The 26,558-nt window shown below is 39.9% G+C and overlaps 1 protein-coding gene across 1 annotated transcript in view; it reads right to left on the bottom strand.

The window, feature by feature from the left end:
- The window catches only part of adgrl1a (adhesion G protein-coupled receptor L1a), a 270,179-nt gene that overhangs the window by 19,134 nt on the left and 224,487 nt on the right, over positions 1 to 26,558 (bottom strand). Inside the window, exons 9-16 of the mRNA XM_036567396.1 lie at positions 25,544 to 25,647; positions 22,490 to 22,675; positions 18,784 to 18,822; positions 13,930 to 14,110; positions 12,462 to 12,581; positions 8,516 to 8,721; positions 5,604 to 5,777; positions 3,621 to 3,833 (exon numbers count right to left, since the gene is read on the bottom strand). Coding sequence (XP_036423289.1) covers positions 3,621 to 3,833; positions 5,604 to 5,777; positions 8,516 to 8,721; positions 12,462 to 12,581; positions 13,930 to 14,110; positions 18,784 to 18,822; positions 22,490 to 22,675; positions 25,544 to 25,647 — 1,223 coding nt within the window. The remainder of the gene's footprint in view (positions 1 to 3,620; positions 3,834 to 5,603; positions 5,778 to 8,515; positions 8,722 to 12,461; positions 12,582 to 13,929; positions 14,111 to 18,783; positions 18,823 to 22,489; positions 22,676 to 25,543; positions 25,648 to 26,558) is intronic.

Raw genomic sequence — 26,558 nt, 5'->3', positions numbered from 1 at the left:
AAATAATGTGTTACTTTCATGGCTTAAAATGTCTATTTAAACTAGAGCTGACATCAAAATCCAATGTAGCACCAATATAACCCCACTAGGCTGGTGCTAACATGTCATGGTGAACATACACAGAGGATTATTGTAATGCTAGTTATGTTATGTAATTGCTTTATGTTTTTTTGGCTTCTTCACTCAGTATAAACAAAATGGAAAAAAAGTTTTTGAAACTTTAATATCATAAGTAATTAGTGTAGGCTATAAACAGAATCATCCGACTAAAGCATTTCTCTCACGCAGGTTCAGGTTTCTGTTAACAGATCAGTTACAAACATCAGCACAAAAGCACTCTGGCATCCCAACAATTCAATTTATTTATTCCCACATTTCTGTCATGTTAGAATGTTTTTAGCATTTAATGTAATGTACAGTTAGAAACTGCATCTCATCTGCTGATGCACAATGTGTGCCATCCTCTAGCCCTTCATCAATGGTCAATTACTGACCACAGAGCTGCTCATGGCAGCATATGTTGTATTTTGGATGCTGGTGTGCTGGTCAGCAGCAATGGAAACTGCTCTATTGGTCACCACCAAAACCAGCATATGTTGTGTTTTGGATGCTGGTATGCAGGTCAGTCAGCTAAACCATGCTGGGTGACCCGCTAAACCTGATCCAGCTTAGACCAGCATGGTATTCATGGTGGTCTAAACTGTGTTTTCAGCAGGGGGGCTGGTAAATTGTGTTTTTTCTGCTTTTGTTCCATGTACATTACACTAAATTATGTGCTTCAATATTTTAAAACAAAATCTTTAGCGATGTACAAATCAGAACTGGCCAAGATCTGTGTTGGAATTTTATAACTAACGTGAGGCAGGTAAGTGCACTGTGCTGTATTTGAAATCTGCCGCTATCTGCTGTGATATCAAAATGTTGTAGCATAATTATGCATGACTCTTTGTACTAAACAGCCAGATGTCTCCTACTTTAAATGTTGCACTTAATTACATTTGCAGTATTTAAATAGGAAACTGATTTTAAATGTCAGTTTAGTCCATTAAATTAAATTAAAGGCCAAATAGCTGTAAAGAAATCAGAATCTGCCATAAAAATGCAGTCAGTGCATCTCTAAAAATCTTTCTGTAATTCAAACTTTTTGCTTCTTATTGTTTTATTGGCAATACAGTACCTAAATGTGGTCACTTGAATAAAGCACACTGAACTGAACTAAATTGAAGAGAGAGAGATAAACAGAGAAAGAGAGTGAGAGAGAGATAAAGAAAGAAAGAGTGAAGGAGAGGGAGAGAGAGATAAAGAGAGAAAGAAAGAGAGAGAGACAGAGAGACAGACAGAGGAAGATTAACACGTGTAAAATGATGTAAAGCCCTGATCATTTGTTTAAAGGATTACAAGACAATCGGATGCAAGGCAATCAAGTCGCTCTATTAAGACGCTGCAAGTACAAACACGGCTCACAGCTGGAGTCTGACAGCTCTACTCAGAGAGAGATGGAGCTTCAGACTGATAGAAGATGATCAGATGCACTAGTGAGACAATCCTGACTACTACTGCTAGATAATCTGCCCTGTGCCACATTAAGGGTCAGATGAGCTGCTTTTGACTGTTGATAAATACACTGTACGTCAATGGGGAGAGTGATTATTAATTATTAATTAATATAACAGTGTCATTAACAAGTGAAAATACAATTGGAATTTAAAACAATAAAAGCATAAAACTAAGTCAGCCAAACCTTGTGCTGCGCTGGTGTTTTAACCTACAGTGAATGATGAGTACCAGGCTACGGCCGAACAGAGGCTGAAATGAGCCAGAAATGCTTCCAAATGTAAACATTTAAAACGGTGTAAAAACTCACTAAGTATTTCGTAAAATAATTTCTCCACATCTCACAAATCTTCCGTCAGTTAGTTTACTTGTGAATACTCTTACTGTCTTTGTAAAAACAGTCTTTTAATTAACAGTCAGCAGTGTTGATCTACAGAGATCTGTTTTTTTGATATTACATGCACGATTGCTTTCCTTCAAGTTTAGAATGGACAGGACGTGACTAAGTAGGCTGTCAGCAATGCCACTAAACCTGCCACACTTTTCTGTCTCTTACATGACTGTATGTGCCTGTGTGTCCTTTGGGTCTAGTTAAAATCCATAAAATCAGTAAAATGACACAACAGAGTTCCCCCCAGATCAGTGGTCTCCAACCCTGGTCCTGGAGAGCTACCTTCCTGCAGAGTTTAGCTCCAATTTGTGTCCAATTAGCTGCCCCACCCCTTAATTAACTCTAATACATCTGATCCAGCAGTTGTGTGGTTGGGACTAGACTCTGCAGGAAGGTAGCTCTCCAGGACCAGGGTTGGAGTCCACTGCTCCAGACTGATGTGGACAAATTACACCAGATTAAGTAAGCATGGAAAGAAACAGTCACATGGCTAACAATCAGCCGAACCAATGTCTAACGCACATGTGTCAGGCTCCAGTCCTCGCGGGCCAAAACACTGCAGACTTCAGCACACTGCCTCATTAAAACACACCTGAGCTCATCGGCTCATTAGCGAGGCCTTCATGAACTGAATTCAGAGAGTTAGTTGAGGGTAAACGCTAATCTCCACAGCACTTTGCCGGAAGGTCCCCAGCTAGACATGCCTGGTCTAACCTAACCACGCACAGAATGACACCAAGCATCCGAAAACCCAAAATCAGTTTTAAATGAAGGTTTGCACTCTGCTGCTGCCAGTCAGCAACTTCCAGCACCGCCACTCATCATCTCTCCATTACTGCATTAACTTAAACCCAGAAACAGGTCATTAAAAGCCACAGACAGTCAAGGTTTGAAATTTGCACTGAGAAGGCAGTCTGAAGTTACTAGCCTAAACACATTTCACCTCACACCTTACCTTTAAGTTTGAAAACTGCGCGTTTGTGAAGTTATTTAGCTGCACAGCTAGTTAGAATAGAAATGTAAACTTATCCTGATTCTGAACTTGAACTTTAGTACTCTGTCCTCTCTTTCTAGTACTCTCTTTGGCAGTTCTCCATCGGTGCACAGTAGAGTTTACTGGTAAAACCTCTAACATCACCATAAAAACACCAAGGTCTTAAAACATCTTAAAACATCTCAAAACACAAAAGGAAAATGATCCCCATGATTTCCCAGTTAAAATGGGAGAATAATTAAAAATAACCTATCTTCATTTTCTTTCTGAGCTTTTTGTTTGAGTTCTGCTCTCATACATTTTGCTGCAAGTACTCATTGGTGTACGTGTGTTTGGGTGGAGCGGAAATTAATCTTTTTAAAAAAACAGCCAATCAGAGGCTTTATTTACTCCGGACTCCTGGACTTCAGCCTAGGTAAGCCCCTGCATTATGATTCACATATCATCATGCATCCCTAGTAAAAATGTAAACTAATGGGGTAATGCAAGCAAATGTCAACATTTAGGTTAGAACTTGTTTATGATCACTCTGACATCTAGGCAGCATTATTTCTCTATTTCTCTATATGTCTAGTTTCCCAGGAAAACCTGCATCTCTTGAATAGGGAAGTAGTAATGTTGTGAAGACAGTGTGGAATCAGCAGGTGTGATATGGTTCAACGCTGGAGTAGCTTGACTCACGTGGTACTGTGTCTTGTGGATGCCGATGAGGAAGAGGAGCTCGGCGATGAAGAGATTGATGCAGAGGTTTTTGTGAATGGTGTTACGGTCAGTCTGGAGACCTCTCAGGAAGCAGAAGGTGGAGATACAGATGGCCAAACAAACCAGAGAGATTACAATACCGACCCACGTGATTACAAACAGCAGCAACTCGTGCATCTGACCCGGATTCTGCTGGAGAGTGAGAGAGAGAGATTGAGAGAGAGAGAGAGAGAGAGAGAAGAAGAGAGAGAGAGAGAGAGATGGAATATAATGGAATATAAAGCCGCAATAAGAATATGGCATAAATAGAATGCCTTAGGCTTTAGGCAGAGTGACGTATGGTCATATGAATATCTGGAAAATGTCAAGCTGAAATTGCTGTGCGTTTGAGTAGCTGGATGGCTGTGTGTGTGTCATTCTACCGAATTGGTTCAAAGTCAGAGTTGAAAAAACATTTCAGACCTTTAACTGACTTGGACTTTTGCTTACAATCCTTCTGCTTAATACCTTAGTTATGTTTATGTTATTAAAACAAAACAAATTAATTTTTTGTCACTAACAAAACAATCACAACACTACTGAACCTTACCAAATATTTCAGTAATGACTGAGTTTCAGTAGTGACTAATCTGTTAGTGACAATTTTAGCTAATTTTGAGCAGAGCTCAAAAATGCTTGCCACAACATGACTAGTAAACACATCTTTGAACAGTTGGAAACATAAAATACTTCTGTTTTTTATTAAAACACAAAAAAGTTTCATTAATTGCAGAAAATATGTGTTTCAGTAGTGACAATTCTTAATGTTACATACTGATTTTAAGACTTTGGGACACATTTACTTCAAAAGAATGGGATCTAACTGCTCACCATGTGGTCATGAGGAACAGGGATGCAGTCTCACTTCCTGCTCTAATATGCAGGGGTGTGGCTAATATAAGGCTCCACCCACAGACTAAAATTCTGTGTTTCGGTATTGATATTAAAATGTGGGACGCCATTTTTGGGTAAATTTTTTTTTATTTAAAAATAAGATTCATGATAAATCAAAATCTTTCAACTTCACTTTAAAAGAAACCAAAAAGATTAAAAAACATTGAAAAATGAAAATAATTGATTATATTTGTTTATTTAGCTTATTACTATCTTAATGGATACCTTAGGTTTAAGTAGATCATAACTTAATCCTTTTATTTTTTACTGTGGGACTGCAGCTTGTAAAACGGTCCATATATGAGTGTTTATGAAGGTGTACAGTACTGCGCAAAAGTTAGAGACACTTCACCCTTCATTTATTTAATGTTCAGTCAAAACAGCCAAAAGTACAAGTGATTTATTTTTCAAGAGATACTGATTCTCTGTAATGTTTAAGATACAGAGAAAATGGGGCCCCTAACATCTGTCTGAGGCCTGGTAGACCACCAAAACTGTCCCCATCAGATAAAAAGTACTTTCATCTTTGAGAGAGAGAAGAAAACTAAGCTCCACTCTTGCTTCAGATCTGAAAAATCCACAGGTGTTTCTGTCCATCCTTCCACTGTGAGAAGACAGCTTAATGATATAGGTCTAAAAGGATGTGTAACTGTCAAGTAGCCCTTACTGAGAAAAGCAAACAGGCAAAAAAGATAATATGTGGAAATTAAACAAAGACGCTGATGATGTTCTCAGAATAATGGTCTGACCACCCAGAGTCCAGACCTCAGTGTCACTGAATGTGTTTGGGATTACTGGCAAAATGCAACCAACTTCTAAGACTGCAGATCCCTGCAGATTTCTTTGAAAAACTGAGAGCAAGTCTCCTGAAAAGAAAGGAGGCTGTAATAAAGGTAAAATCTGGACACACTAAATAGTTGTTTATGTAATTTTCTGGTAAGCATATGTTTTCTGCTTTTTTCAGATTTTTCTGAATTTTGCACAGGCCTGAATATGTGTGTGTTCGTAAGTGTGAGGCTGTATACCTACATTAGGTTCGTGCTGCACCATGAGCACAGCAAAGTTGGTGAGGTGTGAGCAGGAGCAGGTGGTGTGTGTGCTGTTTGTGGCCAGCAGCCTGCAGCCCTGAGACGACCACTGCCCCGTCATCGTACGCTCCGAATAATTCCAGAATGAACAGTTCGGGCTGAAGTGATTCTCCAGCTACAAAAGAGAGGGCATGTTCCTTATTTTCACTGTTTTCCACATTGTAAAATAAAAGTCAAGAGATCAAAACTAGTCATGTTCACAGGTCACTTCATGCAAGCCTGAGTAAAGTCTTTAGTGAACTTCAGTTAAGTCTCATTTAAGCATTACACATAAGCAAATCTCCATAAAATGGTCTAATAAGGGAATGAAGGGAATATACTGCAAGCTAGCCAGCAAACTATCCAAACCACAGGCTAATCAACCTGTGCTTAAGTTGCCTTATTAACTTTTAGGTTGTTTTGCCAGTTTCCTTTAAATTCTGTATTTCGCTGCTGTCGGAAGAATCCTTGTATCTCTATTTTTTGTTTTTCAGTTTTAGACATAATTTGAAAATGTCTGTTGTCCTTTACATTGTGTGTAAATTTCATGAAGAACAGACCAAAAGAAACGTCCCAAAATGACTTGGAAAAAAGTCTGGTTCCATTGACTTACATTAAAAGTAAGGTAGGCTTGTTCCTTCTCCTGTAAAGTTACCATTTTGGAGATACAAGTTTTTCTTCCGAAAACAGCAATTTATTCCACTTTTGTATGACCAACAGAAGACAAAAGACATGTTATTTGAAGCCACACTAAAACTAACACCACTGTAAGCTGCAAAACAATGGTACTGCAACAAATAACTGTGCATGCTGCTTGCAAAACTGACAAGCAAAGATGCACGTGTAAGGTTAGAAAAATAGTTTTCTTTTGATGTACAGCGATAAGTCCGAGTCGCTAACTCGAGTCCCCATCTCTGCATCACAGCACACCTGACTGGCTGAAACGCATTAACGAGGACAAACATTCCACTAATTACCTTTGAACGAGGTGTGCAAAGTAATTAGGATGATATAATGCCTTCAACATTTTCCAAATCTACATTTCAGTAAAGTTCTGAAAGAAAACCACTTGTTTGGAGATGGAGCACTCAAAAAAATAATAATTAAACAACGTTTCGGGAAATAAGTTCACTCATAGGCGTGAGCTTTGCTCTTTGAATTATTATTTCAAACATTACATTCAAAATCAGGAGTGTCCAAATATTTGATTGATGCTGTAGATACACACACTGAAGACATTTCATTGGAATCAGTATTATGGATTGAGTGATTTAAAAGAAAAGAACAGGTCATTACACAAAGATAACACAGCAGTGAGGCAGTACAGCAAGCAGAGCAAAGAGTAATGATGATGTTTTCATTTTCAGTTAGAGTTCAGAACTATTCATGCCAAGACTGATTTTAACAGATGAAGAAACTGCTTTTCACGTTTTGAAAATGAACACATGCACATTAATCAGTGTTGAACTGGGACTTCTAGAGCTAGGCCTTCAGTTTAGGCCACAAAACCTGGTCCAGTAAAACCTCTACAACCCTGTTTACAAAAAACGCTGTGCAAAATAAAAATAAAAACAAATCATTTCAACCCTATACTAAATTGAAAATAGTACAAAGACAACATATCATCGCTGTCCAATGAAAAACAAGTATCTCCAAAATATTAACTTTACAGGAGAAGGCAAAAACACTCTTACCTTTCAATGTAAGTCAATGTAAAGAGATTTTGTTTCAAGTGATTTTAGAGCATTGTTATTGGTCCATTCATCATGAAATGTTTACACAATATAAAGGACAGCTGGTGTGTTGAAATGATGTAGAAAACTAAAAATCAACAAAAATGGAGATACATGGTTTTCATTGGACAGTGATGATATGTTGAAACTGAGAAATTTTATTGTTTTTTGAAAAATATTTGTCCATTTTGAATTTGGTGCCAGCAACACATTTCAAAGAAGTTGGGACGGGCACATGTTTACCACTGTGTTGCATCACCTTTTCTTTTAACAACACTCTGTATGTGTTTGGGAACTGAAGAGACCAATTTCTGTAGTTTTGAAAGTGTAATGTTTTCCGGTTCTTGTTTGTTTTAGGATTTTACCTGATCAACAGTTCGGGGTCTCTTTTGTTTATTTTTTAATTTCATCATGCACCAAATGTTTTCATTGGGTGACAGGTCTGGACTGAAGTCAGGCCAGTTTAGCACCCGGACTCTTATTACAGAGTCGTGCTGTTGCATGCTGACAGCTACATGGCAGAATTGATTATAATGAGCTTCCAGCCTCTAATATGGTAAACTCATTATTCTAAGTGATATTTCCTAAAAAAAACCCACACAACATAAATAAAAAGTAATTCTAAATAAAAAATGACCAATAATTGCCATGTGTTCTCTGAAATGGGTGCATAAGTGCTATATCTAATCTATCTATAGCTAATATCTAAATCCGTTCTACTGTCACACAGTGTTGCTTCTAGGCAACAAACGTTTTTCAGCAATTTCTCATAACATAAAAATAGTTATATGATTCTGAATGTTAAAAGTAACTAACAGGTGTGTATCATATTTTTGGAAGGATGAAATGTTTGTCTAAGAGAAACTATCCCTTGATGTGTATCACCCACCATGTCAAAAAGGGTGTAACAATACATATTAGGAGATTCTCATTCTTACTCAAACTCTTCTCTGTATTTTTAACCCCTTTATCATCATTAACTATGTATCATATCATTGTAAATGGAGGAAAATTGGTTTGTTACTCTGATCTGCATTTTCCTTCCAGATTTGCCTTTAGAGATATATGATGTGTGTGTGTGTGTGTGTGTGTGTGTGGGGGGGGGGGGGGTGGGTGGGTGTGGGTGTGTGTGGGTGCCAACCTGTAGGTGTCTCAAAGTGAAGACCACAGGTACAGTCAGAAACACTCGGCTGGACTCTTTGTTGATTGATGCCGCAATGACATGCGAGTTGACAGCTAAACTCCGTCCACCAAGCTCAGGCTCCACCTCCACCTTTACAGTGGCATTTTCAGTCGACAGGAAAGACCCCAGATTCTTATAAAGCAAAAAGACCACCTTTACCTGACCTACAGAGAGAGAGAGAGAGAGAGAGAGAGAGAGAGAGAGAGAGAGAGAGAGAGATTGAGTTAAGAGCTGACAAGAGGACTGAGTTAAAATTGAGAAAAAGGCAGAAGAGAGAGCAAGTGACAAAAAAAGAGAATGACAGCAACACACAGAGCAAGAAAGACAAAAAATTAAAGATAAACACAGAGAGAGACAGAAAAGAGAGAAGACAGAGTGACAAATTCAGAGAGAGAGAGAGAAAGAGAGAGAGGGGGGAGCAAGAGAGAATAAGACCAAGCAAAAAAGCAAGAGAGAGTGAGAGAGAAGAGAGAAAGAGAAGATGAACGAAAGAGAGACAGCGATAGAGAGAGAGATAAAGAGAGACAGCAAAGGAGATAGAGAGAGAGACAGAAGGGATCACAGAAATGGAGAGCAAGAAAGAGAGGGAGGGAGAGAGCAAGTGAGACAAAGAAAGAGAGAAAAAGAGAACAAAGTATAAGAAGAGAGAAAAGAGAGAGAGACAGAAAGAGAGCAAAAGAGAGTAGGGGAAAGAAAGGAAAGTGAGTGAGACACTCAAAAGTGCAAAAGAGCACGAGAGAGAGAGAAAGAATGAAAGAAAGAGAGACAGAAAGGAAGACAGCAACAGAGATGGAGAGGAGGAAACACTGTGTTAAGGTTGACAAGCAGATGGGACTAAAAAGCGAGAGATGGAGGGAGAGATGGAGTTGGGGGGGAGGGGGTGAGGGTTAGACTGATGGTAAAGACCATTTCATTTTGACTGCTGGGGGAGAAAAAAAAGAGATAGATTTAACACAGAGGGCAGCGGAACATTCATCCCTCCAGCGCTCACTGCGCTCACTCTTATTATTCCGCATGAATATTTCATGTGCGTTTGTTTCAATCATCCTAATCTCTCCTCTGCCGCTGAACCCGGCGCAGACACAAAACACAAAAACGGGGGGAAAAGGAGGGGGTGGAAGGGTGGGGGGAAAAGGTGTTGGAGAGATGAGAGTGGAGGATAAGATGGCGGAGAGACGGAGGAGAAAAGAGGAGTGAAGAGCGAATGAGCGAGAGAATTCGTAAAGCCTAGATTGCTCCGTCAGCCCGAAAACGATAGTAATCTACACGCCTCCTCGGCTATTCTATTAGCAGCGCCGTTAAGAAACCATCAAGAAAGAAATTGTCTCAGCGCTTTTTGTTAATCTGATTAGACTGTTATTATCAACCAATAAGAGCGTAAATCAGACTGGGAATTGTGCTAAGCTGAAGTAAGACGGCAAAGCACGACTGTCCATCACAGACTTCGGAAGTTTCTAGATTTAAAACAATAAGATTTACGTCAGTTTAGCCTCTTTATGCTAGATCTATTATATCGTCAGTTTTACAACTTTTAAGCCAATTCAAGCAATAACTGGTTCCACTGCCCACTTTATTAGAAACCCCTTCCTCATAGGCCCAAGGCCCACCCTGCTGATATGCAGGCAAAGCAGGAGTCTCAAAGTCAAATGACCAGGTTATTTTTCGCAAATGGGGCCAGTTGAAAACATGGAGGGGAAAAGGTGTCCCATAATTTTTCTTTTCTTTTTTACAAGTATAAATTTTAACTACATAATGTAGGCTCTTCTTAGGGTCAGTATTTTCTAGCAGTTCTTCTGTAACTACAAATAAATGCACACATTTTCATACTACTAGTAGCACTACAAATAATGATAACATATACATAACATTTATTTAGTGTTCATTAAACATTTTCAGTGTTCAAGTCCAAGATTGTGCAAGTCAGAGACCATTAAGTGCAAGTTATTAAGATAAAAAGCAGAAAATATACATTCTAAACAGTAAATACCGTATATACAGTACAATATATACTGGCAATTACACAAAAGCCTCAACAACTAAATATACTTTTTTCAGCATTTAGTGTGCCCACTCTTTACCTTTATTACTGCTTCCATTATTTTTGTGAGAGCTTTTTAAAAAAATCTGCAGGGATATTTTTCCACACTTACAAAGTTCAGTCTTAGGCCCAATCCCATTTCACCCCTTGCCCCTACCACTTAGCCCTACCCCTCCTTTTTGAGCGTTCACGTTTAGTGAATAGTAGTGTGCTGATGTCTCAGTAGCTGGCTAGCTAAATTTCCCGTTCCACCTTAAATGGTGCAGTAGTTACATTCTGGTGCCTCAGGTGTCAGAGCTGCTGCACCATTTAAAGTGGAATGGGAAAACTTGAACAAGAAGCTGGCGAATATCTGGCTTCAGCTTCATATCACTGAAGAATTAGAGGTGGGCGATAATAAATAATTATCACACCCTGCCCCCTCTTTTAAGGTGTATGATGCCCTAAATGTAACTAAAACCCAGCAGAGTGGTTGCTGAACTTTACCCTCCTCTGCTAACACTGCAGACTGGCAGGGTTGCCTACAGAGCAGCACTAGTAGCCTGTTAATGAAGTAATGTTCTTTTCTATTTGAGGGTCCCATTTCATAGGGGAAGATTTCAACCACTACCCCTTGTAACTCAGTTCCAAGGGCAAGGTGACACTCAAAAACAAGAGGTAGGGGTAACAATAACAAATGGGATTGGGCCCTAGAAGTTGGTTGCATTTTCTGCTTCGCACAACCCAAGCATTCTTATGGCACTTCTGCATGGTATGGCTCAACTAGATTCGACTCTACTCGCTTTTAGTACCAGCTACTCCGTTCTCCACTGCAGATACAGGATCCCCTCAATGTAGCTGGTCGTCATATCAATGTAACATGAAACTGATGTGAAGGAGCCCTTTTTTGTTCAGAAGAGGCTGCTGATAGTAAGACAAAATACTGCTGAGACAGGAGAGTTCGAAATACTACAACAGTTCAGTTGATGCAAAGTAATTTTCCAATTTTCCAAAGTAACTTTGGAGTCACTTAAAGAGACATTAAACAGGACGTCCACATTACCATGTCACATATGTAACATCTGTTCTGACTGGCCGACTTGAACCGTTTGCAGTAACACCGCATTTTATCACTTCACCGTGAACGGACGGGCTACAGCGCTGTGGGCTAAATGTGTGGTCATATGTAAATGTGTTTGGGGTTATGACATCACAACCATGATTAATTAAAACAGGCTCTTTTTTTTACTTCTTTTCAATACATCATCACTGATCAGATCTTTTTTGCACAGCTTTGTTGATTAACTGTTATTCTAGATTAGTAAAGAGAGCCTCACTTTTAATTTGCTGTTTTGTTTATGCCTGTATTCGTCTCTGGAGGGCTGCAGCACTGCACAGTGTAGAGTTTACCCTGCTCTAACACACCTGCTTCAACTCATAAGCTCGTTACAAAGCCCTTCATGAGTTGAATCAGGTGTGCTGGAGCGGGGAAACTAATAAACGTGTGCAGTGGTGCTGTGGCCCCTGCAGGAGCGCGCGTGTGTGTGGGGGGGGGCAGCGCAGGTTTAATGTGCTCTTTAATGATCGCAGGTTTGTGCTGTTGTGTCTCATATTGGCTATGACTCACACCCTGCCACTTCACTGTGTTTTATTTTTTCTTAAATTTTTAAAAACGCATCTGTCCTGCCACGGGGGAGCAGTGACTTACGCACAGAAATCTGACATGCCAAAAATTTGGCACTGCTCAAATGCTTCATGTTTTTGTGCAAGAAACAGTAGGGAGGAACAGGAGGAGAAAAGGACAAAGAAGGAGAAAGGAAAGAAAGAGAGAGAGAGAGAGAGAGAGAGAGAGAGAGAGAGAGAGAGAGAGAGAGAGAGAGAACTGACCATTGCGGCTGTACTGTTTGACTGTGGAGGCTGAGAGTTGGATGCTGTCAGTTGGATTATTCTCAGGAAAAGACAGATCCTGTAGATCCATCTCAGTGTTCAGGATATGCACCTCCAAATCTGTACATACACATATATATGACAAGATTAGTGATAAGGCATTGTACTGTATGATAATAATAATAACAATAATAGTCCAAAGTATGTTCTATATGGTCCACACCACCAAATTAGTTCAAACTGCTGTCTCACAGTAAAAGTATTCAGATATTTACATATTTACAAAGGTAATGTTATGATCTATTTTAAACCCAAGGCATTAGGTGAGATAGTAATAAGCTAAATATATACAAAAATTTCTACTTTCTATTGCGAGGTGACTTTCCCTAACCCTAACCCCTAAATTTGAACTTGTGAAAAAATACTTGCATTTTTTATGTTGATTTTTATTGTTGTTTTTTGTTTTCTTTTCTTTTTTCTCTTTTCTTTTCAAAAATAAAAAAAATGTTTTTAATTGTATTTCTTTTAAAGTGAAGTTGAAAGATTTAGATTGATAATGAGTTTAATTTTTAAATAAAAAAACTTTAATTTAAAAATGCTGTTTTTATGTCACTACTGAAACGCAAAGAGTTTTAGTCCATGGGTGAAGCCTTATTTGAGCCACAATTTTTATTTGAACCAGTTTGGTAGAATGATCCATATAGCAAAGCTCTCTAATGTAACCATTATTCATCCTCTAGAAAACCATAAGACATGAGCTACTCAGTGCTGATCACTATTTGGAATGCTAGCTAATTTATTAGTGCCTCTCGACCTGTTAGTTCTTTAATCAGCATTTTATTCCCCCAAACAAAACTCTCCACAGCAACGGGCACCATTTAGAATATCAGACATTACATTAACACACATCTCCATAATGTCAGCACCTATTATTATTATTATTATAGCCCATAATATAACTAAATAAATAAGTAACTTTATGTGACCTTTTATATAAATAAAAGATTCTAAACTCCAATTTTCAGTTTTATTAACTTCAAACACCTCTCACTGCTTAACGCTTGTTACCATGCCTGTTTTTCTGTTTGAAGTCTCCACAGATGTAGCTGTATTTTAGTGTTTTCTATGGTGGGCAAAGTTCCCATGTCCAGCAAAAATATCCAGCCCAAAATTTGCTTAAAAATTAGTCCATCATTAGTTGAAACTTTATAATCGTCTCCTGCAGCTGGACTTTTTTAACTAGTTCAATTTTTTGGCAAACCTGCCACACTCTAAATGAAACAGCAGTTTAACTATAAAGCAAATTGTACTCATGTGGAAAGGAAGTTTACATTTCCATTAAGTAAATGAAGTGCATTAGTGAGGAACATTAATATGGACTCACATATGGGGTCCTTAGGGTTTAAGGGCTTAAACACTGATAGTGTTTTACTGTCTCACACACACAGACCCTCAGGCCCGTCCTCACCGATGTTGTTGCCGTGGTCACTGAAGCGACTGCCGTACATGTTGTTTGCCAGCAGGAAGGCTCCTTTCTCCATGACGTCCAGCAGCATGGTGGCAGTGTGAGCTTGCTCCGAGCTGTTCATGTCCCGCCATGACTCCAAAGCCTCCACACGCAGCAGATTATCCACCGTCTGGACCACCGCCTGCACACACACACACACACACATACACATGGGCACATGGACACATAGAAGAACAGATATGGATACAAAGACACGTGCACGGCCTCACATTGACACACAAAAAGATATGTACACAGACACAGATGATACACTCCTTACTACTAAGCAGGCTGCTCTTTTGATTATCACAACTGACTGAGGAATAAGGGTTCAAAGATGCATTAGTCGATTTATTTATTTTATTCCTAGTACTAATAAGCTGTAAACACGTACAATGTTAGCATAGTTAAAGTGTATTAAAGACCCTAATTTTATAAGAACCCCCCTACATCACATTACTTGGCCCCATCTCCATCTGCTTGCCTAAGAAAACATGGCAGAATCATATTGACCTGCACCAACAGGTTCTAATACTGTGGGAAAAAAAACACAGTCTGAGTAGTGAAGCTAACTAGATGAGGATGAAGTTGGCTTCTTTTTCAAACTTTCTGTTCTACCTTAAATGCTGTAGAGGCAATAATTGTCTCATTACAGCTCATTACAAAAAATAAAAAAGGCACAGCACAAACACTCTTGACTACTCTCAAGGAGCAAATCAGTATAAAAAGAACGCCAAGTGTTTACAGGCTTGTAACTTAGCTCTCTCCCCTGGACAAAAGAGACACGGGAGCTTGATACTCACTCTGGCTAAATGCTGCTGCTATTTGAAGAAGTATTTGGAGAGTACTTAGATAATATGATTAGATGAAACGTCTATCTGAATAAGTGAAACGTCATGGTATGTCAACATACTTTACCAATTACAACCCCATTTCCAAAAAAGTTGGGACGCTGTGCAAAATGTAAATAAAAAAAAGAATGCAATGATGTGCAGATCATCTAAATCCTATATTTAATTGAAATAGTACAAAGACAACATATCAACTATTGAGACTGAGACATTTTATTCTTTTTGAAAAATATATGCTGACAACACTGTGGCATGCGCCCGCCCCCTGGGCCCCGACGATGACGGCCGCGAGAGTCGGCAGGAAGGCGGGGCCCGAACACTCAGCGGCGACGAACCTCGCCCGCGACGGCAGGGAGAGAGCCGCGAGTGTGGAGGGGGCGGAGCGCAAAGCCCGAGCTCCTCCGAATAACCCGAGTGACGCGAGTGACGGCGGGAGGAGGAGGAAGACGACGACGGTGCCGGCAACGAGAGGCACCAGTGCTATTCGGAGGAGCTCGGGCTTTGCGCTCCGCCCCCTCCCCACTCGCGGCTCTCTCCCTGCCGTCGCGGGCGAGGTTCCGCTGGGTGTTCGGGCCCCGCCTTCCTGCCGGCTCTCGCGGCCGTCATCGTCGGGGCCCAGGGGGCGGGCGCATGCCACAAACACATTTCAAAAAAGCTGGGACAGGGACAATAAAAGACTGGCAACGTTGTGTAACGCTAAAAAAACACCTGGTGGCTAACTGGGAATAGGTCAGTAACATGACTGGGTATAAAAGTAAAGGTAATGAGGCGTTCACTACTCTGTGAAAGACTGCACAAGCAAATAGTGCAACAATTCAAGAATAATGTTTCTCTTTCATCATCTATGGTGCAAAATATCATTAACAGATTCGGAGAATCCAGAGAAATCTCTGTGTGCAAGGGACAAGGCTGAAAACCAATATTGGATGGCCGTTATCTTTGGGCCTCCAGGCATCACTGCACTAAAAACAGACCAGATTGGGTGGTAGAAATCACTGAATGGGCTCAGGAACAACCACTGTCTGTGGACCCAGTTCATTGCATCCACAAATGCAAGTTAAAACTCTACCAAAGAAGAAACAATATATATAAACAGGGTCCAGAAACACCGCCACCTTCTCTGGGTCCAAGCTCATTTAAGATGGACTGAGGCAAAGTGGAAGAGTGTCTGATTTAAAATCAAAATTTTAAATTCTTTTGGAAATCATAGTCACTGCGTCCTCTGGGCTAAAGACCATCTGGCTTGTTATCAGCGCACAGTTCAAAAGCCAGCATCCATGATGATATGGGGAAGCATTAGTGCACATGACATGGGTGATGTGTACATCTGTAAAGGCACCATTAATGCTTAACAATATATACAGGTTTTGCCAACATATGCTGCCATCCAGATGACGTCCTTTTCAAGGAAGGCCTTATTTATTTCAATAAGACAATGTCAAACCACAGCATGACACCATATTAAAAGAGTCTGGGTGCTAAACTGGCCAGCCTGCAATCCAGACCTGTCACCCACTGAAAAGATCTGGTGTATTATGAAGCAAAAAATGCAACAAAGGAGACCCCAAACTGTTGAGCAGCTGAAATACTATATCAAGCAAGAACGAGAAAGTATTTTACTTTCAAAACTACAGCAATTGGTCTCCTCAGTTCCTCAGTTACAGAGTGTTGTTAAAAGAAGAGGTGATACAACACAGCGGTAAACATGCCCTCGTCCCAACTTCTTTGGAATGTGCAGCAGGCATCAAATTCCAAATGGGCATATATTTTTCCAAAAACAATAAAACGTTTCATTTTCAACATCTGACATGTTGCATTTATACTATGTTCCATTAAGTCTAGGGTTAAATGATTTCACTGCACTCTATATTCCCAACTTTTTGGAAAATAGGGTTGTGGAATGAATCTTCTGCTAGAGGGAAAGCAGTACCCTAGCCCTCTCTTGCTGCTTATATATTTCATCTTGAAAGCAAGTACAACTACCCTGAGATAAAATAGGTGAGAGCAATGATATTCACTGTCATTAACATCTTGTGAAGTTGTTGTTTGAGCTAGGAAAAGAGCTCAGTGTGCTCTACTGAGATGTAGGACATATTGAGTATTCTGATCTCCTCTGAAGTAACATTAACATAATGCCAAATTTTTATCGCTTGTATTGAAATAATGAAACAAGATAATAACAACTGCTAGAAAGCAAAGTTGGCAATGCTTGGCAAAGCTGGCAGACTCGAAATGAGTTCAATGCCGGTCAATATCACTTCTATGGACAGGCTTTGAGTTGATGGGGGGCATGGGAGGTGGATCCAGAGTAAAGTGTTCAACCAGCAGCTCCACTGTCTCTGTGGCCTGCTGAACATGCGGCATGCATTCATATAACTTTATCTTTTTCCTCTCTCTATTTCCCTCATTAGCGGCTTCCTGAATCACTCATTCAATTACATCGCTGATCGCCTCACACTATAGGAAGGTTTTGAGCTGTAAAAATCACATGTTTGAAATTACTCTGGAAGGAAGATCAGATTCGTTTCTGCTCTTACATTACCAAATCAACTGCATTGTCAATCACTCCGATCAAGCTCCTGACCTGGACAATCGCTTCAGAAGACTTGAAAGAGGCAAACTGAGGCTGAAATTGGGCTAAATTTCTCAAGTGTAGGTCCTGTCTTAGCCTAGGTTCATGTTACCTGTGATGTCTGTGGGCTGAGGTGCCTTTGTCTATTGTTTTCAATATGAGAGATGTATTTTGCTTGCTGGACTCTTCACGTTTTATAAGCCCTTCAGGTGCCCTGAGTAGAAAAAAGTAGCCTACCCTGTTTCAAGCAGGGGTGACTCATATAAATGGGATGGGAGGGCTAAGCTCTACTTTTATCTTAAAGAAAAAAGGTTTAATTTTAGCAGCTATGACGTTTTACTTGCTACTAACAAAACACAAGAAGTTGATTATTTTGGACTTTTGTGGAGGAACAATAGCACCACTAAAAGTGCACAGGAAAACTGCGATTTGGCTGCAAAGGGGCTGATTTACTATACCAAGCCAAGTCAATCTGTGATTCCCTGTCAAATGCATTACATGTACCAAAACAGCCCTTAGATTTATGATCCCTTTGGGCTAAGTTGTTTAGTCCTGTTCTGCCTTCCTGCAGTCTGCAGTCAGTACTAGTTGAGGCGGACAGGCTCTAAAATCCAAAACATGGTGATCGGCTGTTAATGCCAAGCGTTTATAGCCCTATTTCTCCCTCATGACTCATTAAAATTACAAAAAACTTTCAATCCATGCCACGTTTGCATTTGTAAGCAGAGGAGAAATTTTATTATGATATGATGGATGAAAAGTTATTGTTATCTCCAGAGTCTTGCTTTGCAGACTTTTTTTTACATTTTTATAATTTCTTGGCACTGAAATGACTGTAAAAAAAGACTCAAATCTGTCAGTACAGAAGGTAAATAAAACTCACAATGGAATCAGTGATGCAATTACATAATTACATTATAAAAGCATAGTGAAACAATGGTAAGTGATCAATTCCAGCCATTTCTCTAGGGCTAATATGTGGACACACATCCGAATAGCACGAAACTCAATGCCATAAACCAGCTTTAGCACCTCAAGAGCCTTCTCAAACACAGCACTCATCATCTCACATCGCAAACGCTGCCCTACCAAAGAACTCCATTATAAATGTCATTACTGGCAGCAGAAACAGCACACAAAGACAGCCTCGGGCTGCAGATACAGTTTACAAAATAACATCGCTATCCTCCATCACACACAAAAACACAGTCTCTAGCACTAACGTGGTAGCGCGACGCTAGCGAGAGGGCGTTTGGAAAGAGAATGGAAATTTGCTAGGACTGAAAAAAAAACACCCAGCAGAGCAGGAGCTGTGAGTCATATCTTGAATCAGTGTTCGGCAATAAAAAAGAAAGAGAGCGAGAGACACAGAGACGGAGGGAGGTACAGTACCTGAATGTATGCACGGCAGGTCCTCTCTCTCTTCTGTAACTGTGAGGTACAATAGAACAGAACATACAGACAATATTAATGAAGAGATTTTTATGTGCTGGGTGTAAAAGCTAACACTGAACAGTACTGTATATGTGGTTAAGTCAGACTGCAGTGGTGAGTGATAGCATGTGCACATCACTGTCTATCAGGGCTGTGCGAAGTGGGCAGTATACTAATATTGCAATTATATGGCTACATATTGCAATACACACTGTGATACATTAAAAACTAATTAGCAAATCAAAAACGTGGTTTGGTTAAAAGAAAAATACAATTTTCCAAAATGATCAGATTCAGTTATCTGCTTTTCTTTTCTGGGGTCATGATGTCTACAACTCAAATATAGCCATTTTATTTACTACCCAAAATAACCAGTGAACCTACACGTCTTCTGAGTTTCTATATGTAATGTAGAAAGCTGTGTGATGAAGTGTGTTACTATATTTGGATGCTCGCTTGTTATTAGGACACAATGTTACAGTCATGCCACATTCACATTTTTATAAGACAGATTTCCGTAGGCTAGGCTAGGCCCAGTGGGGCCTGTGTTTATTTATTTTTTTATTTATTTATTTATTTTTTATGTATGTATGTATGTATGTATGTATGTTTATGGTAAAATTGTGCTAAATCTATTAAAAAAAAGTCTTCTTTGAGGACTATTTTACTGTACAAAACCTTTCCGCTCTTTTAGGCCACAGCAAAACAGTGTCTTGGAAAGCAGGTAACGTATTCATAACTATTTCATGTAACAACTTTCTGTGAAGGAGCTTTTAACGGCATCAAACACTTCAGACGTCTGGTTCCTATCGCCACCAATGTGAACAATTCTGACTCAGTAAGTAACTACTTTACTTTACTTTTTTAACTACTTAATTCTGTTGAAATGGCAAAAAATCAGTGCATTTCCCTTTTAAAGACTGGCCTGTATTACTTTGACCCAAACAATTCATGTTTTAATTACATCAGCGTTTGAAGTAACGCAGTACAAAGCAACATGTTACAGTAATGGGGCTACTTTTTGCTGTAACACATTACAGTTTAGATTCTTGTAATCATATTGCTGCTCCTGACTTAATAAGAATTCTGTTACTTGTGTCACTCATACATCTCTAACAGAGCAATACTGATGTCATTTTACAGTGTGCGGCCTCCCGTCCAACATTATGAGAAGCTGTCTCTGGCAAATGCTAAAGCTGACGGTAAAGATAATGAGCTAGTGGTGCAGCATTATACCGTGTCCCAACAGCAAGCAACATGAACGAGCGACAACGACAAAACCAAAATGCTTCCATTATAATCAGTGAAGCTTTCTGCCACAGCTGCGAGAGGCAGAGAGCGATGCAGAGAAATGCAGCGGGCTGTTTTTGACAGATGCCCATTTCTATTTCTGACGCATCACGTCGTTCTGTCATTCCACCTCGAAATGGAAGAGGAGAAGCTCTTCCATGAAGTGGAGAAGATGTAGGATCTCCACCATCCTTTCAGTAAACAGCTTGGAGAGAAATTGCTAGAGTGCTGGAAGTTAGAGGTGAGGATTCTTAGTTTCGTGTTAGCTAGTTAGTAACCTTAGCCAGGTTAAGCAGACGTAGAAAATACAGGTTTGTATATACAACCGAGCTGCCCAACACCAGGGTGGCATAATGCTAGTATTATTTAGACTACTGATGATAAATTGTGAATAAAACAAACTCCGTTACATGCTTTATTAAATATAGCAGACCAAAACCACAGCTGGACAGCTCCATCAGTAAAGCACTACTATCTGATAGCTCCGTGGTTTGTTTACATTTTGTTTGGTTTATTTATGTTCCAGTGTAGACATCCTCAAGGCTGTGTGATGCAGTGTGATACTACATTTGGATATTCACTTACTGTTAGGACACAGTCTTACAGGCCTGCCAACTTTCATATTTTGTTAGAGAGATTTTTACAGGCTAGGCAAGGCCCTGTTGGGTGGAGGGGTGTTTGGCGTGGCTACGAGGGTGGGCTGTACAGGGTTAAGGGGGTTAGTGGGGCCTGTGTTTATTCATTTATTTTCGTTAGTATTTTTTTTTTGTGCCCTGGTTGCACATTGATCCTATACTACTGTTCATGCTCACTATTGTAGGTTATAGATGCATGTTTTGTTACCAGTTATGATGTCATTACAAAGAAGTCTTTAACACAAAAACGTCTTACTTTTCTTTCTGTCATTTCATGAGAGCCATTTGAGAGACATTTTTAATTTTTCAGCCACTGAAACTCCATCTCATATGTTACTGAACAGTTTTATCAGCATCAGATCTTTACCCATGCTCAAATCTGACCTGTTTCAGGACACGTCATATTTCCATTCAAAATAAAGCCATTTCCTTTATTAAAATATAATACATACAAATATTATTTTTGCCCAACTTACTCATAAAATGAATGTTCTGTCGCATTAAGTAACTCTGAAGAGTGACAACATGTAAGCCTTCAGAGGAGCAAAGACTGAAAGCTGGTAAGGTCTGCTTTTGTTCAGTATTGATAACGTTGTTATCTCTGTACTTCTTGATGTCAGACAGAAGGCTCAGCCATCTCTGTAATGCCTGAATCACACATTGGTACCTTTGTGTTGTGTGAGTGATGCAGCAGCGTGACGCTACAGCTCGAACACGCTGACCTTTCATACACACAGTATTTCAGCAGTGGAGCAGTGAGAAACTTATACAGACATTCATTTATCCAGACAGATAAATGGTCACATCAGTCACTCTGCTCAACAAAAATATAATTTGTAGAAGTGCACGGTATATTTGTTTATTCTTGACAGCATTCCGACATGTGATTAGGAAAAAGTTTCAAGCCTGGTAGACCAACCGGGAAATCTGTTTGAAACACAGAATGTTTAAGTAGTATTTCGTCATTAATTACATTTCAAAAATTGTGTTTTTACATTTTTATGTGGTTTTCTGTTTAATTTTAATTGATTTTCATTGCAGCACATGGAAAAAAATGGCACTGGGTCTATTCTCTAGGAATCTGCTGCTTCGCACGCACTGTGTGAAAATGCTGACCATATAACATGGGCGCCGAAATGAAAAGCAAGACTTTCCAGCATGTGTGAATCAGGCCTTAGCTACGAGAATTTGCGTGTTCACATGATCGGTTGCTTCGCAACTCTTTAGAATGTCTTCATTAATTTTAATTGCTTTTTCTGTTAACATTCTACATTGTATATATATATATATATATATATATATATATATATATATATATATATATATATGTGTGTATATATATGATTTAGTGAGGGTTTCATTTTATTTAGGCTGTTCATTAATTTGTGGCGCTTCGGCCCCCTCCCGCCTCCAGTGAGCTGGTTTCCCACCCACTCCCGTGCACAACACTGAAAATTAGTCCTGCACGGCAAGATATTGTGGTGTGAGATTAGACCTAAATGCGTGAGTCTCACGGCCAGTGCCTAAGAGTTGGCAGCCCTGGTGTTAGATCTGAGGAGGACTAGTTATCTCATAAACAAGGTCTTCAAAAACAATACACTCGAGCCTGAGAATTGATTCTGGTCAAAAATGAGCACATATTGTATTGAATATTATAATCAGTTCACATATTGAACTGATTATAATCGATAGTGCAGTTAGTTTGGACTCTATGTGCATGTTTGTGTGTGCTGTAACACCTTATTATAGTTCCTGGCTGCGGACTCTTTGTTGCCAGGCCTCAGGGCTTGAAGCTGAGCATCCAGAATGTCCAGCAGCTGTTCGATCAGACGCACAGAGGAGCTGACATCGCCGGCGTGGATACGACCCCGTGTGTGGTTCGCCAGCTCGCCGGCAATGTTCGCCGCATTCTCCCCACTTTTTATCTGCACATGAACACACATATATATACACACACGCTCGTCTGTAAGCCCCATGCCCCCCTGCTGTGCGCCGCGGGTGCCTCGACTCAGGGTTGGAGGGGTTTTTTAGGTCATGTCTGGCGGAGCTATAGAACTACAGAAACGGCTCTTCAGATGACTCACTAATCCACTTTCTATTACCACAGTGTGTGCCTACTCTGGTTCTTAGTCAGGCTGACATTATTCAGCAATTACCTCAGCCTCGACATGACCCCTCACTGGCAGGATGAAAAAAAACCCAGAGCTCTGCACTACTTTATACACAGTATGTATTTATGATAACACTTCCTATGAATCATGTATTCATACTTCATTGTAAATGCATTATAGGGTGTTATAAGGAACACCTAATAGTTTATTATGTTTGACATAGGCCTTAATGATTGCTCATAAGTATAGATCATGGCTTGGTAACAAGTGTATGACTCAATAAGGTCAGCCTGCATATGCATTACAATCTAGCCACAAGAGCATTGTAAACAATTATGTTATAATGCACTTTAAAGCTGGCTCTGGTATCAGTTCAGGCCTTTCATGCTCAGTTTAAGCCCATTAGTCTATGAAATTAATGTAATTAATTACCAAATTTATTAAATACATTCTGATGAAGCTTATTTTATGGGTCATTCTACTGAAATGTCCACTTTTTTGAATCTATCCATAGGAGTTGCTAGTGTTACTGATCCTCATTGGTGTTACACATAAAAAAGGTAACACAGAGACATTTTTAATGAAAAATGCATTTCACAAAATGTCTGCTACAGAGCATCAAACCATATGTTGTCAACCATGGATGATGCACTAAAATATCTAATTTAATCCATTTGTATTCTATTTTTTCACAATTACCCAGGAATAAAGCAGGCTATACCAGTGACTGCAACTAAAAGCTTCATATGAAATCATGAGCTAAATGAGAAAATGTCTGATAACTGAAAGACACAGTGGACTAACCATGTGCTTCTCTTCATAGATCTTCAGAAAATAGGTAAAAGGAAGTCAAGTGATGTCATCAGTGTGATTTTTATTTCAAAATAAGGTAAAATAAGATTTTTGTTATACAGTAACACCACTCGTTACCTGACTCCTGGTGACCACAACTTTCATTATATATTTTATAATGTTTATTTGGCATTTGTTTACTTTATGTTATTTAAACCATATATTGCATAGCCATGTATAGAACATTGCAGGTAAAATTGCAAAAAAAAAGTTTTTTAACTTAAAATATGGCACCACAGCCTTTACACATGACTGTGAAGACAAGCACTTCTGTTGTGCATCGACTTCCATATAATTAATTTAAAAACCAATATTGCTAAATTCATGGCTCAAGAACATAAGTGTTAAAATAATGCATTGTTTTATTTTAAAATATAAATAAATTGTAACTCTAACATGTTTTTCAAGTGTAATATATCTGTAAACAAAAATGGACATTTCCATAGAATGACCCTCATATAGATTAAAAATGCACTGCTTTTTTGTATTACCTACCCAAAATAATATGATCAACTGCATGTAATCGTTTGACATACCTAATATGTTACATTATGTTTATTACCAATAACTCAATAATATTATTTTCATCATGTAAGTTAACATGAATTTGAACATGAAAATCATGATTCAACAAATCTTCATTACTAACATCCAGTAACAGCAACAATGGCTGTGTATTCCAGCCAATAAGCATGGATATCATATACATCATATATACAGTTAATGGTTTCAGCTTCAGCTCATGGATTCTTGTTACAGTGGAGGTTCTCGAAGGGAACTGGAGCTCTCCACTTTGCTGCTGCTTTCCAGCATTGTGCAACACTGTCCAGTGTAGTCTGCTGAAGGAATCGCTTTAAAATGATATGAGAGGGCTACGATCCCTGATTCTACCACAGCAACACACAGCGCACAAGCAGCTGGGCTTCTGCCTGCACTACCACAGGCTTTAAAAAAACAGTAGTGGTGATAATTTATCATGTTAACTTTTAGAGTTATACCTGTTCAGCACATACATGTTTATTTACACTGACCGGCCACCGAATTAGGTACACCTACCTTGTATCTACATTACTTGTCAGATTTATCAGCTCAATTTATCTTATAGCTGCTGTAGTTTTACATTTACAGTCTGTAGTTCTTCTGTTTCTCTGCATACTTTGTTAGCCCCCTTTTACCCTGTTCTTCAATGGTTAAGCCCTCCATTGGACCCTCACAGAGCAGGTGTTATTTGAGTGGTGGATCATCCTCAGCACTGCAGTGATGCTGATGTGGTGGTGGTGGCGTTAGTGTGTGTTGCGCTGGTCTGAGTGGATCAGACACAGCAGTGCTGCTGGAGTTTTTAAACACCTCAGTGTCACTGCTGGACTGAGAATAGTCCACCAACCAAAAATATCCAGCCAACAGTGTCCTGTGGGCACTGATGAGGATGACTAACACAAACTGTCCAGCAACATATGAGCCATTTTCTCTGACTTAACATTTACAAGGTGGACCAACAAGGTATGAGTGTCTAATAGAGTGGACAGTGAGTGGACACAGTGTTTACACACTCACCACCACATCACTGTCACTGCAGTGCTGAGAATGATCCACCACCCAAGTAATACCTGCTCTGTGGTGGTCCTGTGGGGGTCCTGACCACTGAAGAACAGGGTAAAAGGGGGCTAACAAAGCATGCAAAGTAACAGATGGACTACAGACTGTAAATGTGGAACTACAAAGTGCACCTATATAGTAAGTGGATACAAGGAGGTGTACTTAATGAAGTGGCTGGTCAGTGTATTTGTATCTACTAGCTGTGTTAGCAGTTTAAAGGGGCTTCGGCTGTACCTTTTGGGCCACCTGGTTGACCCATGGAGAAGTGCAGTTACTGAGGTCAGGACCACGAGGGTTCCACTGCACTGGAGATGACGAACACTGGAAAGAGGCGATGCCTACAAATGGAGGAGAGAGAGAGAGACTTTAAGGTGATTTGTAAGAGAGGCTGTAAGAGAAGGTCTGGCTGGAGAGAAAAACTGTTTTTGGCTATGGAACATCTTAAATGTGGAAATGAGGCCATACACATATATACTACCACATCTTCTCCCTAGTTAACTTCCACACAACTGCACACACCTGTTCTGATGCAGTCCCAAGCATCAGAACAGTCTCGTTAGTTGTGAGGAGAACCTCGGGGGAGCCACCTTCTGCCTCGCCTCATTTTCAGTTAAAGTTTGACTATTTACCCAGCTCGGTTCAGAGAGAGGACAACACACTGCGATCAAACGGCAGACGCAAACAGCTCCCAACACAGGAACGAGACAACAAGAGAGAGGGAGAGAGAGAGAGGGAGAGGGAGGATGCATTCCACTGAGGAGGATCAGAGTACTGGAGTTTTTCATGTGGTTCTCTCTCTCTCTCTCTCTCTGCTCTCCTGTCCACACTAGACTGGTTTTGAAAGCTATGCCAGGATGCACCAATTAAGCCAGCTGCTAATTTAGCATGGCTGTCATTTCAGCAGTATAAAAAAGCCTACAGAATAAAGGCTTCCTTTACATTTTTTTCTAAGCTGTTGGGGGGTGGTGGGGCTAGCTGAAGGAGGAAGAGTGTTTCTTCCTGAAGTAGAGAGAGCCGTTTGATGCCTGGTTTGTTTGGTGAGGATGGGGGGTGCTCTTGTATCTGTAGTGTCTTCCTTTTTGTTCTGTTTTTCTGCTTCTTTGGCGGGCTATCCCGCACTGGGCTTGGAGACCACGCTTTTATTTTGCTGGATTTCCTTTTCATCCACGAGTCCTGCTGGAGAGCCGGGTAGAGACCAAAGTGAGAAAGAGAGAGAGAAAGAGAGAGAGAGAGAGCAAAAGGGAAGGCC

This window comes from Colossoma macropomum, unplaced genomic scaffold, assembly GCF_904425465.1.
Source record: "Colossoma macropomum unplaced genomic scaffold, Colossoma_macropomum, whole genome shotgun sequence".
In the NCBI taxonomy this organism is placed as follows: domain Eukaryota; kingdom Metazoa; phylum Chordata; class Actinopteri; order Characiformes; family Serrasalmidae; genus Colossoma; species Colossoma macropomum.
Note: the sequence above shows the minus strand (reverse complement) of the source record. Positions and strands in the feature narration are given on the sequence as shown.